The sequence below is a fragment of the Lissotriton helveticus genome, chromosome 8 (genome assembly GCF_964261635.1).
Source record: "Lissotriton helveticus chromosome 8, aLisHel1.1, whole genome shotgun sequence".
Taxonomy (NCBI): domain Eukaryota; kingdom Metazoa; phylum Chordata; class Amphibia; order Caudata; family Salamandridae; genus Lissotriton; species Lissotriton helveticus.
Window position 1 is genome coordinate 1704422527 of NC_136069.1, and position 20789 is coordinate 1704443315.

At 47.0% G+C, this 20789-nt stretch overlaps 1 protein-coding gene across 1 annotated transcript in view; it reads left to right on the top strand.

Annotated features, from left to right (window-relative positions):
* The window catches only part of LOC144772155 (pepsin A-like), an 81217-nt gene that overhangs the window by 30915 nt on the left and 29513 nt on the right, over positions 1 to 20789 (top strand). Inside the window, exons 5-6 of the mRNA XM_078656303.1 lie at positions 10010 to 10206; positions 14563 to 14679. Coding sequence (XP_078512429.1) covers positions 10010 to 10206; positions 14563 to 14679 — 314 coding nt within the window. The remainder of the gene's footprint in view (positions 1 to 10009; positions 10207 to 14562; positions 14680 to 20789) is intronic.

Here is a 20789-nt window from a genome sequence, read left to right on the forward strand (position 1 = left end):
GGGATGAGCGGAAGAGGATACCGATTCCGTATGGTCTGTTTGTTCAACTGGCGATAGTCGATGAGGGTGCGCAGCTCCCCATTGGCCTTCGATGTAAAGAACAGAGGGGACGCTGCTGGTGACCGGGAGGGCCTGATAAAGCCGATAGCACTAAAGTGCGCCAGATATTCTTGTAAATGTTTGGACTCGGGTTCTAACAACGCGTATACCCTACAAGAAGGAATAACAGCACCTTCCACCAGGTCTATACGGCAGTCATACTCCCGATGTGGGGGTAGCACCTCGGCCTGACTCTCACTGAACACCTCACTGTACTCGTGATACTCTTTGGGCAAGACAGTTAACTTTTCCGCCGCGGTAGCGACGTACATTGTCTGAGTTAATGCTACAGTGTGTGCTGTGGATGTATGTAAACACAAGTCCTGGCACTCAACAGACCGAAAAGCCAACGTTTTCTCTCTCCAGTCAATAGAAGGATTGTGTTTCTCCAACCACGGAATACCCAATATCAGTTCGTACTGCGGAGCTTCGATTATGTTTAACACTATCCTCTCGACATGGGAAAGAGCACTGTTTTCCAGTATCAATACCAGTTCCTCCGTACGCTCAATGATGGGACCAGATTTGAGGGGGGTGCCATCCACCGCCAACATGGTCTCCGGGTTGTCGACGGACACTCTTCCCAACCCTAGACGACGCACCAAACCGTCGTCCACAAAATTCCCTGTTGCCCCCGAATCCACCATGCTCCACACCGCATGTGTCTTTCCCTGAGACAACAGGGAAGTGGGCAAGGCTACGTGAGTGATCGGGGCTTCGTTCTCAACCGAAGCTAACGATGTCAGTCTCCATTCCTTAGTTTCCCGGCCTTTAACTGAAGGAGCGTCTTCAACGTTTCTCTCGGACTCAGCTGTGGTGAGAGCCACTTTCTTACCCGAGAAAAAGGTCTTGGATCTCTTGGGCTTAGAGGGACACTCCTTAACGTAGTGCCCCTTCTTCCCGCAATACATGCACAGGCCCTGTGCGCGGCGGGTTTCTCTTTCTGCTCTGGTAAGTGGGGACCTGATGGCGCCAACATCCATCGGCTCAGACGGGCTATCGCTAGGTCGAGGACCGGATGGAGGTCCTTGTCCCATAGAACCTGAAGGGCCATCATGTCTCCTACGGTCACCTCCTCGCTCGCCTAGACGATGATCCAAGCGGAGCGTGAGGTTAATTAAATTGACACAGGTTGCTGGTTGAGGATCAATCTGAGCTATTACATCCTTCAACTCGTCTGACAGGCCTTGGTAGTACAGCGCCATCCTTTTTTCTTCGGGCCATGCTGTTTCGGCCACCAGACGGTTGAAAGTAGTCATGTATGTGACCAGATCTTTCTTCCCCTGTCTAAGACCCAGCAGCTGTCTGTCTGCACTCAGGGTTGTCGCTCTGCGATCAAACACCCGTTCAAACTCACGGCGAAAGGCCGTCCAATCATTCAGGATAGGGTCGTCATTTCTGACGAAAGGGACCGCCCAGTTCGCCGCATCTCCGGATAAATAAGAGATGGCGAAAGCCACTCGAGACATATTGTTAGGGAACGACGCTGGTCGACACGAAAAATGCAAGGTGACTTGTGTCAGGAATGCTTGGATTTTTTGAGGGTCACCTGAATATCTTTCTGGGCTGGCTAAAGGTATCGGGGGGGGAACGGTTACTTGGATAGCGCGGCCACTGGTGGCAGCATCGAAAGGATTGGCCTGTTGCCGATCTAGCCTTTCTTTTAAGGCAGTAGTCTCTGCCTCGATGCCGCTAGTTCCCGTTGGACTAATACCAGGGCCTGGAGCACGTCGTCCATTGTCGCCATGGTTTGAGCAAATTTCCGACCAGGAGGAGCAATTTCTTGGGCTTGTGATTCTGTCACGGCTGCTAGTCCTCAGGATCGGAAAGATGCTCAATAGGGGTCCACCTCCTGACGTCTCCACACTCTGACTGAGTATTTCCAGAGTATAAAAGCAGTCAGGCGAGGGAAAAACAGGGAAGGGGAAAGGGACAGCAGGGATAAGGACCTGTAACGACAAGGAAGGACACGTTAGTTCCTTGTACTCTAACTCCTTAACTATGTCACAAGTGCTGTTGTGAATCCTCACCTGATAACTCTCAGGAAAATAGACCCTTCCCTCTGATGGAATCTTCCTCAGACTAAATGAAAGAACAGTTTGTTATGGCCTGTCTATTTCCTGATAGAGACACACACATCAACCTCCCACATGTATCACCCTCATTCACTCACCAGTAGCCTGTGGAAATCGTGACTGAACATGGGGTTCTCAAGAGGCGTCTGGATAGATAACAGTCTCTCCCAGCCGCTTCTTGTAAGGTGCACCAGCATCCGCTGATGGAAAAAAGAACAACAAACTGTAAACGAACTAGAAAGCCAGCCGGCTTCTCCTGCTCACAGTTCAAGGATGAAAAACACAACAAAAATAAAGTCCCAGAAACAGGAGGGGGCAATCCTGCGTCTCCCGTTCAGTGTTCTCAGCCGAGAAACACCATTCAAACATAGATAAGCGTGGAGGGTGAAATCCCGCGTCTCCCTCGCCACCTATGGAATACAACACCAGCCGGTGTTTGTTGCACAGATAAATCCGCGTCCCGTGAGTGACAGTGAGGGGGAAATCCAGGCGTCTCCTGCTCACTCACATAAACAAATATAATCAGGATCGCAAGAACGCGGAGGGGGCAATCCTGGCGTCTCACGCGTCTTGCGGTAGTAACCTCTTGACAGTACCAGCCGGTACCTGTCGTCACGTGGATCACTACAGCCTGCTCTGCAGCCACAGAACAAACGAACCACACCTTCCCTGGAACTCCGCGGGGACAGGGCGTCCGCAACCATAGGCTCAACAAGACAAATCACAAGCACCAGTAGATGGCGTCCAAGAGAATATATGCCTTCTGAGGCCCTCCCCCTTCATGCTAGGCATTCTGGGAGGTGTAGTCCAATTCTAGGTAGGCACGTTAGTCAGACCCTGACACCATGGGTGTTCCTGTGGGTTTTCCAAAGCAACAACCATGGATTCTGCCGCATTTCCAGATTTGCAACGTTTCGTAAACTTGGGAATGCGTCAGAATCCTATGTCTCCCCAGGGGAGGTGCAAGGAGGCACAACGAGGAGAAATACTTTTATTTCTCCACATTTTTCATCTTTCTATGCGAGCACGATTAGAAGGAGGAAACCACCTCCTGTGATTGTTTCTGTGCAGGAAGGTGTCCCTTCCTACACAAAAACAATCATCCCTGCAATGCAGGCACCCTTGCGCCATGGAATCAAGCATCCTAGGACCAGTTTCTGGCTATCAGCCGTCATCAACCAGGATAGCTTGACTCCAGTGGCGTGGAGAGCACTGGACTCACGTCGGAACATACCCGTCCCACTTGGGGTGACAAATGCAAAAACAACTGTTGACGGACAGAATGCAGAACAATGTCATACATTCACCCCAGTACAGAGATCTGGGCCTAAATCCATCGTTTTCTTGCTCACCAAGCCACCCCAGTTCAGACATGGCTATATGCAAATCAGCCTTGACCCTGTACCTCATGGGAACAGTCCAGCCTGAACTGCCAAGCCATGTCTTCCCTGGACCGGAATCAAGCATCCAAGGACCGGTTTCTGGCTATCAGTAATCATCAGCCTGGATAGCTTGACTCCAGTGGCGTGGAGAGCGCAGGACTCACGTCTGAGCATACCCCTCCCACTTGCGGTGACAAATGCAAAAACAACAGTTGATGAGCAGAATGCAGAACAATGTCATACATTCACCCAGTACAGAGATCTGAGCGTAAATCCATCGTTATTTTGCTCACTAAGCCACCCCAGTTCAGACATGGCCATATGCAAATCAGCATTGACCCTGTGACTCATGGGAACTGTCCAGCCCGAACAACCAAACCATGTCTTCCCTGGGCCGGAATCAAGCATCCTAGGACCGGTTTCTGGCTATCAGCCGTCATCAGCCAGGATAGCTTGACTCCAGTGGCGTGGAGAGCACGGGACTCGCGTCTGAGCATACCCGTTCCACTTGGGGTGACAAATGCAAAAAACAACAGTTGATGGACAGAATGCAGAATAATGTCATACATTCACCCCGTAAAGAGATCTGGACCTAAATCCATCGTTTGTTTGGTCACCAAGCCACCCCAGTTCAGACATGACCATATGCAAATCAGCCTTGACCCTGTGCCTCATGGGAATAGTCCAGCCCGAACTGCCAAGCCATGTTTTCCCTGGACCAGAATCAAGCACCCTAGGTTTGGTTTCTGGCTATCAGCCGTCATCAGCCAGGATAGCTTGACTCCAGTGGCGTGGAGAGCACGGGACTCACGTCTGAGCATACCCGTCCCACTTGGGGTGACAAATGCAAAAACAACAGTTGATGGACAGAATGCAGAACAATGTCATACATCCACCCCAGTACAGAGATCTGGGCCTAAATCCATCATTTTTTTGCTCACCAAGCCACCCCAGTTCAGACATGGCCATATGCAAATCAGCCTTGACCCTGTGCCTCATGGGAACACTCCAGCCCAAACTGCCAAGCCATGTCTTCCCTGGACTGGAATCAAGCATCCTAGGATCGGTTTCTGGCTATCAGCCGTCATCAGCCAGGATAGCTTGACTCCAGTGGGGTGGAGAGCACGGGACTCACGTCTGAGCATACCCGTCCCACTTGGGGTGAGAAATGCAAAAACAACAGTTGATGGACAGAATGTAGAACAATGTCATACATTCACCGCAGTACAGAGATCTGGGCTTAAATCCATCTTTTTTTTGCTCACCAAGCCACCCCAGTTCAGACCTGGCCATATGCAAATCAGCCTTGACCCTGTGCCTCATGGGAACAGTCCAGCCCGAACTGCCAAGCCATGTCTTCCCTGGACCAGAATCAAGCATCCTAGGATCAGTTTCTGGCAATCAGCCGTCATCAGCCAGGATAGCTTGACTCCAGTGGCGTGGAGAGCACGGGACTCACGTCTGAGCATACCCGTTCCACTTTGGTGGCAAATGCAAAAACCACAGTTGATGGACAGAATGAAGAACAATGTCATACATTCACCCCATTACAGAGATCTGGGCCTAAATCCATTGTTTTTTTGCTCACCAAGCCACCCCAGTTCAGACATGGCCATATGCAAATCAGCCTTGACCCTGTGCCTCATGGGAACAGTCCAGCTCAAACTGCCAAGCAATCTCTTCCCTGGACCGGAATCAAGCATCCTAGGACAGGTTTCTGGCTATCAGTCGTCATCAGCCAGGATAGCTTGACTCCAGTGGCATGGAGAGCACGGGATTCCCATCTGAGCATATCCATCCCACTTGGGTGACAAATGCAAAAACTACAGTTGATGGCCAGAATTCAGAAGAATGTCATACATTCACCCATTACAGAGATCTGGGCCTAAATCCATCATTTTTTTGCTCACCAAGCCACCCAAGTTCAGACATGGCCATATGCAAATCAGCCTTGATCCTGTGCCTCATGGGAACAGTCCGGCCCGAACTGCTAAGCCATGTATTCCCTGTATCGGAATCAAGCATCCTAGGACCAGTTTCTGGCTATCAGCAGTCATCAGCCAGGATAGCTTGACTCCAGTGGCGTGGAGAGCACGGGACTTCCGTCTGAGCATACCCATCCCACTTGGAGTGACAAATGCAAAAACACCAGTTGATGGACAGAATGCCGAACAATGTCATATATTCACCCCAGTACAGAGATCTGGGCCTAAATCCATTGTTTTTTTGTTCACAAAACCACCCCAGTACAGACATGGCCATATGCAAATCAGCCTTGACCCTGTGCCTCATGGGAACAGTCCGGCCCGTACTGCCAAGCCATCTATTCCCTGGACCGGAATCAAGCATCCTAGGACACGTTTCTGGCTATCAGCCGTCATCAGCCAGGATAGCTTGACTCCAGTGGCGTGGAGAGCACGGGACTCACGTCTGAGCATACCCGTTCCACTTGGGTGGCAAATGCAAAAACCACAGTTGATGGACAGAATGAAGAACAATGTCATACATTCACCCCATTACAGAGATCTGGGCCTAAATCCATTGTTGTTTTGCTCACCAAGCCACCCCAGTTCAGACATGGCCATATGCAAATCAGCCTTGACCCTGTGCCTCATGGGAAAAGTCCAGCCCAAACTGCCAAGCCATGTCTTCCCTGGACCGGAATCAAGCATCCTAGGATCGGTTTCTGGCTTTCAGCCATCATCAGCCAGGATCGCTTGACTCCAGTGGTGTGGAGAGCACGGGACTCCCGTCTGAGCATACCCATCCCACTTCAGGTGACAAATGCAAAAACAACAGTTGATGGACAGAATGGAGAACAATGTCATACATTCACCCCAGTAGAGAGATCTGGGCCTAAATCCATCGTTTTATTTGCTCACCAAGCCACCCCAGTTCAGACATGGCCATATGCAAATCAGCCTTGACCCTGTGACTCATGGAAACAGTCCAGCCCGAACTGCCAAGCCATCTCTTCCCTGGACCGGAATCAAGCATCCTAGGACACGTTTCTGGCTATCAGCCGTCATCAGCCAGGATAGCTTGACTCCAGTGGCGTGGAGAGCACGGGACTCACGTCTGAGCATACCTGTCCCACTTGGGTGACAAATGCAAAAACCACAGTTGATGGACAGAATGCAGAACAATGTCATACATTCACCCATAACAGAGTTCTGGGCCTAAATCCATCGTTTTTTTTGCTCACCAAGCTACCCCAGTTCAGACATGGCCATATGCAAATCAGCCTTGACTCTGTGCCTCATGGGAACAGTCCAGCCCAAACTGCCAAGCCATGTCTTCCCTGGACCGGAATCAAGCATCCTAGGACCGGTTTCTGGCTTTCAGCCATCATCAGCCAGGATCGCTTGACTCCAGTGGTGTGGAGAGCACGGGACTCCCGTCTGAGCATACCCGTCCCACTTCGGGTGACAAATGCAAAAATAACAGTTGATGGACAGAATGGAGAACAATGTCATACATTCACCCCAGTACAGAGATCTGGGCCTAAATCCAACGTTTTTTTGCTCAGCAAGCCACCCCAGTTCAGACATGGCCATATGCAAATCAGCCTTGACTCTGTGCCTCATGGGAACAGTCCAGCCCAAACTGCCAAGCCATGTCTTCCCTGGACCGGAATCAAGCATCCTAGGACCGGTTTCTGGCTTTCAGCCATCATCAGCCAGGATCACTTGACTCCAGTGGTGTGGAGAGCACGGGACTCCCGTCTGAGCATATCCGTCCCACTTGGGATGACAAATGCAAAAACAACAGTTGATGGACAGAATGCAGAACAATATCAAACGTTCACCCCAGTACAGAGATGTGGGCCTAAATCCATAGTATTTTTGCTCACCAAGCCACCCCAGTTCAGACATGACCATATGCAAATCAGCCTTGACCCATTGCCTCATGGGAACAGTCCAGCCCGCACTACCAAGCCATCGCTTTCCTGGACTGGAATCAAGCATCCTAGGACCGGTTTCTGGCTATTAGCCATCATCAGGCAGGATAGCTTGACTCCAGTGGCATGCAGAGCACGGGACTCACGTCTGAGCATACCCGTCCCACTTGGGGTGACAAATGCAAAAACAACAGTTGATGGACAGAATGCAGAACAATATCATACATTCACCCCAGTACAGAGATGTGGGCCTAATTCCATCGTTCTTTTGCTCACCAAGCCACCCCAGTTCAGACATGACCATATGCAAATCAGCCTTGACCCTATGCCTCATGGGAATAGTCCAGCCCGAACTGCCAAGCCATCTCTTTCCTGGACTGGAATCAAGCATCCTAGGACCGGTTTCTGGCTATCAGCCGTCATCAGTCAGGATAGGGGCAGATATGTTCTGACAGAAGAGAACATGCAGCTGTGGGTGTGATGGGACAAGCCGGATAATGCAGCTTGGATGATCTGAATACACTGCCTCTAGCAAGTGTTTTTTAGGTTCCACTAGGGCATAGATCCCAGAAATCACAAGGTAACACAGATGAACATACTTGTTGAATCATGGAGACACTTAAGCGTTTCCAGAGGTCCTCGACATGCATGTCAGAGATTTCTCAATATTGTATTTGAAAACAAACCAATATTATTTTTTCCTATATTAACAATAGAAGCAGGCTTTGGTGCCTGCTTAGGGTTTTTGTGCCCTCAAATGGCAGAGGAATTGAGTTTGAGGCAGAAGGTTTATGAGTGTAGCAGTCTGCAGAGGCTAATCACAACCCATTATAAAGTGCCCAGATCACTCCGCAACCAGAACACACTGGGACATCATTACTAGACCCCCCATATGAGGCTCTTGCAAATCATGAGACACTTTCATTTTAGAATTCACCAACTGTATAGAGATTGAGGGGCCTATTACCAAGCAGGGCGATAGGCGAATATCGCAGCGTAGGCGGCCATTTACGGCCGCTAAGCGGCGATAATTCTATTGCCCTATTAACAAGCTGTTGCTAATTGCAGTTAGCGACGGCTTGTAGGCGATAGCGAGCGGTTTGGGGCCCGCTTTGCATGTCAGCGATATTTATCGCTACTGACATGCAAAGTGGGCGTACCCAACCCGTTAGCGACTGAAAGCAGTCGCTAATGTCGCTATCGCGTATTAGCAAGGCAGGCGTAGCGATGGAAATATTCGCGCTAAGCGTGAATATCTCCAAATACTAACACCTGCCCAGACCAGATCTTAGCCATTTTATCCAATGGGAGGTGGATAACATGGCTAAGAGCATTTTGTCGCTAATGCGTGAATATCGCTGTATTCTCAGCGATATTCACGCATTTGGCTGCTATCGCCTGGATTTTTATCGCTTTTGAGATAAACCTTGCTAATAGCAAGTTATCTCAGCGATAAAAAACGGTGATGTGCGGCGATAAAAATATTGCCGCTAACCCTACTTAGCGATAAATATCGCTATTTGTTGGTAATATGCCTCTGAATTACTAATTTCTACTGAATAGTTTCAGTCCTATTTTGTAATCCGTAATAACTGCCACTTCATTCTTAATGTAATTTGATGCTTCAATCTGATTCTTTCTGCTGGTGTCAGAGTAGAGAAGTACCTTCCATTGCAAATTAATTATCTGCCCATGAATTTCTCGCCTCAGGTGGTTGCAAAAGGCTGCAATACCTGTGATTCCTTTACTTGTCCTCACCTCTGTAATCCCTGAAACCAATCCTAACCATTGTCTATTATAAGCAGATAAGCTCTCCAAAGACACCATTACTAGAAGAACCCCCATAGTTCAGGAGTCACCCACAGCTGTGTCCTTCCTTTGTCCGCATGAATTCTTAGCAAACTTTCTTGCAAAAGTTTAAAATCTTGAAATAGAAAATAGACAATTGAGACCTCACTGAGAATACATTCATCATTTAATGTCCTCGAAGGAGACTCCTAATATCCAAACCTGACACTTTGCATCATCTACCTTTCTGCCTTCTTATGCCCAACCCAAGTAAGCGAAGGGGGGATGTATGACGGTACAACGCGTGCTTTCACAACGCGTACCGTTACTACGCAGGCTTTACAACGACTTGCGTTGGGGGGCGCTGGATAGTGAATAGTTTCATTTACTATTCCAACTCCAGTCCCCGTGAATAGGAGGGAAGGTGTTGGATAGTAAATTAAACTATTTCCTATCCTACAGCGCCCTCCAGCGCAAGTCGTTGTAACGACTTGCTTTGTAAAACCTGCGTGGCAATGGTACCGCGTTGTGAAAGTTTCGTTATAAAGGATGTTTCCCGTGAAGGGGATGGGATCAAAGAGTCCTGTTTTCAATGACTGTGATGCCCCATGGCTGGGGGCTTCAGCAAGCTGTGTGTTAGAAGGGATGTTTATCTCAATGAGTTACATTTCATGTACCTTCATCTTCTTTTCTTGAATTAAGGTATTCACATATTAAATTACAAAGATAAAGCTGAACATGTTCTGACTTTTTTCTCCTTGGAGGTTGGAAGTCTTGTGGTCACCAACCAGGCCTTTACTTTGACCAATGCTGAGGTCAACAGATTTGCTCGTGTGCCTTATGATGGCTTCCTGGGACTATCATATCCCGATATGTTTAATGATGGAACGACAACCGTGTTCGACAACATGTGGAACCAGGGTTTGATTCCCGATGACCTTTTCTCTATCTACCTGAGCAGGTAGGTGAAGTTTCTTCTGGTAATAGGAAAAGAATGAACAGTGAGAGATGTCAATCGAAAAAAAGCATTTCCATTTAGAATTTGAGAACAGAGTGACGTTTTTTGCTTGAAAACTAGAATCCTGTCACTGAAATAAGACTACAGATGCGAAGTACATTACTGTTTAACACTTTGCGGTCACCACATTTTCTGCTATGCTTCGGCCACCAGTGTTTTACTAGTGGGGGAAGCAGATACTAGTGCATTTCGTTTTCAGAAGCTGAACATGTACTCAGAATACTCTAATTAAAGGCTCATGAAAGGTACAAAACAAAAGAAGTATAATCAACTGGATAGACTTAAAGCATTGTTAAATTTGCTTGGAAACTGCATCTCCAGCTTATTAACCCAGAATGCCTCCTGCAATAACTATCTCCTATCTCTTTCACCTCTCCTTGGGTCTGCAGTCACATGCTCAATCTTTATAAACACAAGCTGGCACTTGTCTAAATTCACCAAAGTGCTACAGAGTCATCACAGTTCCTCACCATTTTGAATATTGTTTTTGGTTTCATGAGCTTGCATTATTACATTGTGGTTTCTTGCCCTGACCAGCAAGTCACATTCCACAAATATATGTGTTTAGATAAGCTACCTACTCTCTCCCTTTTTGCCTTCACCCTACTTCAATATTTCAGAGCACCCCATTCCACAGGCATTCCCAGCAAAGGGAAGACACAGGCAAGGGCATCGCCTGTTTGAGCTTCATATGGCCTTGGGCCAGAACCCCTGTTCTTCTGAAACATATAAGGTACAATACAATCATGTGTCTTACCCTGAAGCCCATACTGCCAAGCCCCACAATCACACACATACCAAAACCACCCAAACACTTACATAACATTCCCATTAAACAAAGAGCCAACCTCGTATACATCTCACTAACTACGACACACCCTTAAACTACAGAACACACACTCCAACTCATGCTTGTTAATGTGCCCTCTGCAGTACTCCAGAGACCAGATATCACAGACATCATCACCTTTCACAAGGTTGATACCTTCTTCAGACACATGGTTCAATCTAACATCATTGCACACCTTAGGTGTCCTTCTTCCCACAGGCTACAACATCCATCATGTGCAATGCACACTTAAGAAGGGAAGAGTCGTCGCTGTCATTCAAGAGTCATCCTAGTTCTTCACCCTAGGATGTCGAGTGACACTCAAATCCATGGAGTTGCTGCTATGCCGTTTCCCACTCTCTGCAACTGCAAACTTCACCTACCATCTCTCCCAAAGGCCTCCTAAGCAGAACAAAGCCTTCATTGATGAATTCTCAAATCTCTACACCACCTCACCCATCCAACATGCTGGTACCACCTCCCAGACAACATCAGGTCAAAGAAAACAAGAGACACTCTTCAGACTCATTGACATATTAACATTTACACAACCAACCCACTCAAAGACCACATCTTCAAACGTGTGTTCTCAACATCCCCAATAGTCCAATACAAACTGCCCATACCCCTGAGTTGGACTGACCACTTTGCCATACCTATTTCTATGGTCAGCAACTGATCAACAAACTAAGGTCAATACAAAAGATAAGACCAAACTTTCTGATCCTTCAAAGACATCTCCATAGACAAGCTAATATTTGAACTTATCTCTCACTCTATCAATTCTGCGTCTGGGGCCACCACCCGTCTAAACAACTTCAAAAAATGTTTGCAAAACTATGTGAACAGCCATGCCCCATTCAAAACCTTCAAGTGTGAATCAGAGCCTTCAGCACCCTAGTACTATAAACGCCTCTCTGGCAATAAAAACTCCATCTGCAGACAGGGAAGAAAATGGAGGAGAGACAGAATCTCTGATGACCTCATAGTACAAAAGTCTCTCCATGCACACACAGGTGGCTCATCACATCAGCCAAAGCATGGTACTATGCCACCACCATCACTGATGCCACCAACAGAACCAGAACTCTTTTCAAGACAATCAAGCATTGATAAACCCCCCTGCTGGACCCACCCATTCACCACTCCATGGAAAAATGCAATGACATCAACCTATCCTCCAGTGAAAAGTACAAAAGATCCAACAGCACATCAATGACACCAAGCCTGCTTCAACTCTTATATCTGGTCCCTCACACTGGTCAACCTTCAAAGCGCTATATGTTGCACTTCACACTGATATATTCAACCCCTCAGAGCACCTTCTTTGAAAATTATATCTTACCCTCATCCTTCATCAACGCTGTTTCTGGAGATGCTCTCTCACCTCTGGTCACCATTGTCAATGCCTCCCTCACTCAAGGCATCACGGCAGAAGCTCTCAAGACAGGCCGACTACTCCCACTCCTAAAAGAATCCTACACTGGACCCGATGACCCCCATCTACTAGCCCATCCCTCACCTAGTGTTCATTAGCAAGATCATTGTAAAAACAGTATCAGGCACATGTAACAACTATGTTTGCGAGTGCAAACAGTGCGATTTGCAAAAATCGTCAGTTTGCCCCCGCAAATAGGGCTTCTGCGATGCATTAACCTGTCTGGCTCCGCAATTTAAAGAAATGTAAATTATTGAGATTTCTTAATTTGCAATTGCTTTTAAGGAATTGCAAATTGCGATTCCTTAAATGCAATGCGTGATGGAATCGCAAATTGCGATTCTTCTAATAGGAGGCGCAAATTACCATCAATTTCTACTTGATGGTAATTTGCAAAAACTTTGAAAAATACACTAATGTACATTTTTCCTTGGGGCATGTGTGTACGCAACATGTGTGCACAGATCAATTTCAGAGGTGCCGCAGGGTGTCCTTTTGACACCCTTGCACCCTTGAAATTGCTTGCGCAATTTCCGAGTACCTATTGGTACTCGCAAATTGCGCTTGCAAACTCCCATTCATTCCTATGAGCCTTTAGGCCCATAGGAATTAAATGGGAAGGCATTCCTTAATTGCGACTAGCAATTTGCGACTCGCAACTAAGGAATGTTTGGGAATCGCTAATTTTCAAAAGCCTACATTGATGTATTTGCCTGTATATCTTCAACTCAAATATCACATTAATGGCAACAATCTCCTGCAGTGCTGTTGGAAATGACCATCATTTGTACAGTATTTCCTCAGATTCTTGCCATGCAAGTTTTCGTTAGCTGTAGAACTCTGTACACTTTACCCCTGCTAACCTGAGGTAAAGTGTTGTGCTCCAATCCGCCCTTAAACATGAAGAAATTGGCATCCCCGATTAGTATATTTAACTACCTTAGTATATAAAAACAGGGTGCAACCGGGGCTTGTAGGTTAAGTGTCACAATTGGACTGCAGCACCCATTGTGCCATCCACTACAGTGAAAATATATGACCCCCCATCTACTAGCCCATCACTCAAATAGTGTTCATCTGCAAGATCACTGTAAAAACAGTATCAGGCACAAGCATCAACCATTTTTGCAAGCGCAAATGGCGCGATTCGCAAAAATCAGCAGTTTGCTTCCGCAAAAAGGGATTCTGCGATGCATTATCCTGTCAGCCTCTCGCAATTTAAGAAATCGCAAATCATTGAGATTTCTTAATTTGTAAATGCATTTAAGGAATTGCAAATTGCGATTCCTTAAATGCAATGCTTGATGGAATCGCAAATTGTGATTTTGCTAATAGGGGGCGCAAATTACCATCAATTTCTACTTGATGGTAATTTGCAAAGATTTTGAAAAATGCATTAAAGTGCATTTTTCAAAGTTGTAGGTTACACACACACATGCCTTTGGGGCATGTGTGTGTGCATTATGTGTGCGCAGATCAATTTCAGGGGTGCAACAGGGTGCCCTTTTGACACCCTTGCACCCTTGAAATTGCATGCGCAATTTGCGAGTACTTATTGGTACTCACAAATTACGCATGAAATCTCCCATTCATTCCTATGGTCCTACAGGCACATAGGAATAAATGAGAAGGCATTCCTTAATTGCGACTCGTAATTAGGGAATGTTTGGGAATCGCTAATCGTAGAGGGGGCTGATAACAATGGCAGACTTGTGCAGCATAGTGAGATGTCTCCTATGCGTTGCATACGTAGCTGAAATATGAGTTGTGTTTATCAAAGATGGTGCTGATGTGCTTACTGGGGTGATATTAGTGGAATGAATCGTGCCCCAAGTTTTGAGTGTTGATTAGGTCTCTTTGAAGGAAAAGAGGGACTGGAGGTGCAGTTGTGATGTTTCTTGGTTCTTCGCGTGGTGGTGTGGATGTGCACGATGGAGGTACATGAAAGCACCAGGTCTACATGCACGGTAACTCTGGAAACGTCATCAGTTGATTGTCTTATCGAGCAATGTTCTCTAATTTATCTTCACAGCTATGGAGACAGTGGAAGTATGGTGATCTTTGGGGCCATTGACCCTTCATATTACCTTGGAAACATCTACTGGGTGCCAGTCTCCAAGGAGCGATACTGGCAGATTACTATGGAAAGGTACTCACATGAATGCACAAATGAATGAATGTATGCTTTATCCTGATGTTATTTAAGAATACAAAATAAATCAAACTGCAAAAAAGTCATATTTTAAATTATGAAACACAAACAGCGAGATCTCGAGAAAATGTAAACTCAGTATGGCACTGGTCCTATACATTACAGAAAAAAAATTGCTTCATTGAATTAACTTAAAAAGATTCAAATACTAGTAACAACATTTTCTCCCTTCAAAAAATACCTAGCATATATAACTCCTTCCCGAAGGAAGCCCAGAACTGTCCTATCGAACTATAAGAGAAATCTACTGAGCTGGGTTTTACAACCCTGAGGGAGTTTCTTGCCCCCCTACCCCCTGCGACAGAGCTCAAGGAAGCGGCTTTAAAAATCAAATCAGGCTCCCCTGCCAATCCTGCAGCACCCAACAGAATAAAGGAGGGCATTGAATTGCTAATACCTCTTATACAGCAACTAATAGGTGCATCCTTTAAATGTGGAGAGGTCCCTAGGTCATGGAAACACGCGACTGGTATATCTCTAAAAAAAATCCTCAGCTAACCCTGAGCTACTGGATAATCTCCGCCCCATCTCTCTGCTCCCCTACATCTCTAAAATCACTTTAAAGGTTATGAATAAACAATTAGTGACACATATCAACTCACACAACCTTCTTCATCCCACACAATCAGATTTCAGAGCATCCTTTTCTACCGCATCTGCTCTCTTTTTTGCAACGGAGACTATACGGAGATGGGTGGATGCTGGTCAGACAGTGGCCATGGTCCTGTTGGACCTAAGTGCCGCCTTCGACACGGTATCCCATAAACTACTTCTTCAGCATCTATAGGTGTGCGGACTAGAGGGGGTGGCACTACAGTGGATGCGGTCCTTCTTTGAAGATCGTAGTTTCCAAATTGTACAGCACCCTCACCGATCTAAAAGTCTGCCACTCAATTAAGGGGTCCCACTGGGATTTATCCTGAGTCCCACCATTTTCAATATGTACATTGGTCCGTTGGCTGAGAATATGGACAATTACAAGATCACTATGGTGTCAAACGCTGAAGACATACGGCTTGTAGTTACCCCTGCGCAAGACTTGGGTGAGTCAGTGTTACAGTTTTCTTCCTGTCTCAATGATCTGGACTCATGTATGCCTAACAACGGCCTTAAATTGAATTGTATCAAGACAGAGGTCATGATCGTCGGGAAATCCCCCTCCATCTGGAGTGATGCCTGGTGGCCCCAGACACGGGGGCCTGTCCCTGCACCCAAAACAGAGGTAAAGAACCTGGGAGTGTGGCTCGATCCTAAACTTTCGTTCGAGTCTCAAACTAGAAAGGTGGCAGGGAGGTGCTTTAGCATCCTTAAGATGGTAAAAACATTACCTTAAACATCCTTCCCGTATCAGCAAGAAAAACCATAGTTTTCACTTTGGCGACCCCGCAACTTGACTGCGGGAATGTCTTATATCTGGGTGCCCCAAAAGACTGCCTGAATCATCTTCAAAATGAACTCAAAATGCGGCGGCACGCCTTGTTCTTAATCTACCTACCCGTGCTTCAATGACGAAACCCCTTGATTACCCTCTACTAGTTGCCAATTTGGAAGAGAATTCTTTTCAAAGCCATGTACTTCTGTCATGAAAGGCCATATCTACCTACACGTCTTCCTCACACCGCACAATCCTAGTCGACAGCTAAGATCGACAGGAGCGCATTTACACAAGATTCCTAGGAAAAGAAAGGCAGAGAGGTTGGTCAAAGCGTAAAGCATTATGTCAGAGAGTTGCAGGATAAGCTGTTTGTCGTCTGCGGATAGGTCCAATGATTAGAGGTCAGAGGTGACACCTCTGTCCATGATCAGATGTAATCGGTGGGAGCGATGAGAGTGGTCTCAGTACTGTGGTTGGGCCTGAATCCAGACTGAGCTGTGTTGAGGAGGTGGTTGTTGTTGAGGTGGTTGGGTAGTCATCTGGACATGATCTTCTCTATGACTTTTACTCAGTAGGACATTACGGAAATGGGCCCATAGTTGGATAGAGGATTCGGATCAGCTGAGGGCTTTGTTGGCGGAGAATTGGAATTTACAGGCTTCTGAGAAGTGGACTGTGCTGATTGAGTCATTCAGGATTGGGGCGAGGGCTGCATTGATTGGGGCCAGTCCTCTCATGAAGACTGGGTGAGGATAGGGGTCCAAGGGTGTTCCAGAGTGTGTGGACCATATAGTCACTGTGGTTTCTTAAGAGTGATGGTGGGCCAGGTGGTCAGGGAGATCCTCTGGATTTGATGTGATGGGTAGGCAGGCTGTGAGGGTGGAACGGTCCAATTAGGACTCAAAGTTGTTGTAGATACTGGTGAGCCTGCTGCTGCAGAAGAGGCTAGTTAGGGGCAGAGGTCCTGTGAGGGGGTGACACTGGCAGAGCATGCTGCTGGAGATGTGACCACTTTCACAATGGTAAAGATTTCCTTCCTGATCCTCACAGTACAGTCATTGTAAGTAGAATGTTTGATTGCTCTGGTTTGTTGGTGGGAGTGTCAGAGGGTGGTAAATGAACAATTCCACTAGGAGAGATATGTGCATCCCATATGGACATGATATCACCTGTAATTGCTGCTCTGAAGCACTTTGTGTTCACACCATACTCAGGCACCAAAAGTACACTTAGGCAAAGGGTAAGGAAAAGGTTTTGTTAGAGTACTCTGGCTGTGGTTTTGGAGCAGCAACGGCACTGACCCTGGGACATGTCATGCATCGCCTTACGAGTGCTCAGCTAGTCATTGTATGTCTACAGCAGACATACCAAATCAGATGAGAGCCATATTTTCCATATTGTGGCCAGCCAATCTGTATCCAGCCATTCAGTCAGTTTGAACGGGCCAAACAGCACACATCTAGACACCAAAGGTCCACATATCTCTTTTTACTAGCATTAACCCCTTTATGGCCATTCAACACACCTTTTTAAACTTTAGCTGCTTGGTCTTTTTCTCCTAGAATGTTAAGCCCTTTTTTTTAATATTTGATGTATTTCATGTTCACGCCTTCATAATGTTTTTTTCTCATATGGAAGCCACTTCAAATTAGAATCTTTTTTGCCAACATTCTGGGAAGTTGTAAAGTAACCAGGGATTGTGGATTCCCATTAAAGGGACCAAAAAAATAAAGCCAACACGGATACATTTTTTGTTGTTGTTGTGAAGAATGGGATAAAAAGTGCTGCACATTAAAGCACTTTTTCTAGAAATGGTATCAACAAAAGGTTTTATGAGCTTCAATCATAATCTTCCCAGCTTTCTCGAGCGAGCACAGTTCTTGCATTTATCTAAGCGGCACTCCATTTTTCACAATTTATGTGGTTTCAACCTACTTGCAGTTTGTGGTGGAAACTGGTGCTAACCCCAAAGGTGAACCCCAAAAGCTAAGGGCCCTCTTATGAGTTTGACGGTCTTGAATCAGGCCACCATTCCAAGACCACTAAACCCATAATGAGACTGGGCGCTGGTTTCCAACTGGAATGCAGGTCCGGCGGTTCTGCGGCAGCTGGCCCATGGCAGTGCTGTGCTAAGGCCCAAATGTTTGCCTTAGAAAGGCATGGCAATGGGAATGCCATTGCACATTCCTGCAGGGAATGGACTGTTAAGTCCTTGCCCTGCAGGAACTGGGGGTTATGCATACAGAGGGGCAAACCATGTGTCCCCCTGCATGCTTCCCCTTGTGCAGAGAATATAGGAGGCAGAGAATATAGGAGGGACAATAAACATCCCACTCCAAATTCATAAAACTAGTTATATTGTTATCTTTAAATAGACATCAAAAAGACAAACCTGTAATGAACGGAGCCGGAGTTAATATTTTTTATAGCTGTTTATAAGACACTGTCAAAGTTCATGCTGACCGCGATGGAGCGTTGGATCAGACGCAAGGGCCCGGTGGGTCGCGGTCAAACTAAACTCTCACAATTAGAAACTTTTCTGGTTCTTTTTCCTTGTCTATGGATTAGTTGACTGAGTCGTCTGCAACTTCAGTGTGCAGTTTGAAGTAGGTGGATGAGTGAAGTCCAGTGGTCTGGTACAAGTCATCGGTCTTGGGCTGAACTCAAGGCTATCCGCAAACCAGCTCTCAGTCTGCAGTGGTAGCAATCTGACGTCTGTGGCCCTGGGGCTTTAACAATGATAGTGTGATGAGTGGCAGTAGCATATGAACATCTGGTTCTTTTAAGAAAAACATTGTCCTTGAGCTCTAGACTCACAAGGTGCAGTTCCTACGGAAGGCAGAGTAAATTGTAGCACCAGACATGGGTCCAGGAACTTCTAGGCACCTTGCGCGGACTACAACTCTATCACTAAGAGAGCACCAATGGGGTCCAGGGCAATTCCAGTTTTTCCCAGGCAGCTGGGCTCCTGCCGATGCAGGACTTCATAAGCTTTTAAGGTTCTGAAGCTTATTATTTATTATTATTATTATTAAGCGTTCTTATATAGCGCTCGATTACCCGTAGGCATCTCGGCGCTTGCCTTGGGAACCCGTCCTGGTTTTTCCCTGTGAGATACCCGTACTGGGCATCCCCAAGGTGAAAGCCAGGCATCCCGCCGCGGGGGCCGTAGTGGAAATTAAGCAAGCTAATGCCCAGAGCTGCAGAGTGTGAACCAGTGACTCGAGTAGGCACCGAAACGAGAATTATCGAGTCCGTGGATATTTGGGCTCAAGACCCTGCCGCGTCGGGAATTGAACCCTGGTCCCGGGTCTGACCTCTGCTTCAGGGTCTGCCGCCTCTAACCAGTGAGCCACACTTCTCCACCCTTTAAGAGGAGGCTAGTCAATGAGCCCTGGGAGTCCATTTTGTGGTCCTTAGCACAAGTGAAAGCAGATTCAGCCCTTGGGGTCTCTTTACAAAGTCAACAGCAGGAGAAGAAGGCTTTCTCCTGAAGTCCTGTCTTTGTTTCAGCAGATGCAGCCTTCGTGTCTGAGGTAGACAGGTACAGCAGGAGCGGCCCTTCTGCAGTCCAGGAGTGCTCTAAAGAGAGGATCCAGGGGTGTCACATTTATGCCAATCTCAACTTTGTGAGTGGGGAGAACTCCTTAACCAATGGGGGCAAAATTCCAAAGAGCAGCCCTAACCATTGTTGCATCACTTCCTTGTGGATTGGCAAGAACCAATCGCACAGTGCGTACATCTGCCCAGATCCAAAATATCAGAACCCGCCTTCCCTGGGTCTAAGCTATGGGGACACCCCTGCGGTGTGTCAAGTTTTATGGTCATACTCCTCCTGGAAATGTTCTCAAATAGTTTTTCTTTCTCTGGGTATAGAGGCCAGGCTATCTACTGCGACAAAGGAAAGGGAAGGCTACCCTATGACTCACATTTGTCTATCAGGGACGGCTGCCATTTTGAAGTTGGGCCATCTCTGGCCATGCTGTCAGGAGGTCACGCCTCCTCTCACAACATGTCCTTAAAGAGCAGGAAGACAGCAGGTAGCCCCAGGTGACAAATGTTGTAGTTAATCAGAAATAGATACTTAGGGGCATATTTACAATAACTTGCACATCCCTGCAAATCAGCAGGGATGCACCAGTTATTGTGCGCCACAGCTCCGCCATCATGGATGTGCCGCATTTACAATGCAGCGCACCATGGTGCAAAAACGGCACAGATGCGTCACACATCTGTACCGTAAAAGTGACGCATTGCTGGAGTTGCGTCGCAAGCGTGACGCAGCTCCAGCAATGCTCTGGGGTGCCCTTTCTAGTTAATACTGCGTCAATCCTTACGCCTGCTTCAGGCAGGCGCAGGGTTTTGACGCAGCATGGGCCCCAAAGTGGCTGAGTGAAATCTTGCAGATTTCACTCAGCCACTTTTAGGAGGCATTCCTGCGCCGGAACCCCCCCTGCACAGGAATGCCTACATGTGGCGTAGGGCATTACAACGTGACGCATCTCCCAGATGCGTCACGTTGTAAGTACCCCACACCATGGCGCAGGATTTGCGCCGCCGCTGCGTCACAAAATGATGAGACAGCGGCATAAATGAGGCCCAAGGGGCTTGTAAATCTGCCCCTAAAAACTTGGGGCAAGAATGGGGTGAATTTCTAAAGTCCCCTCAACTT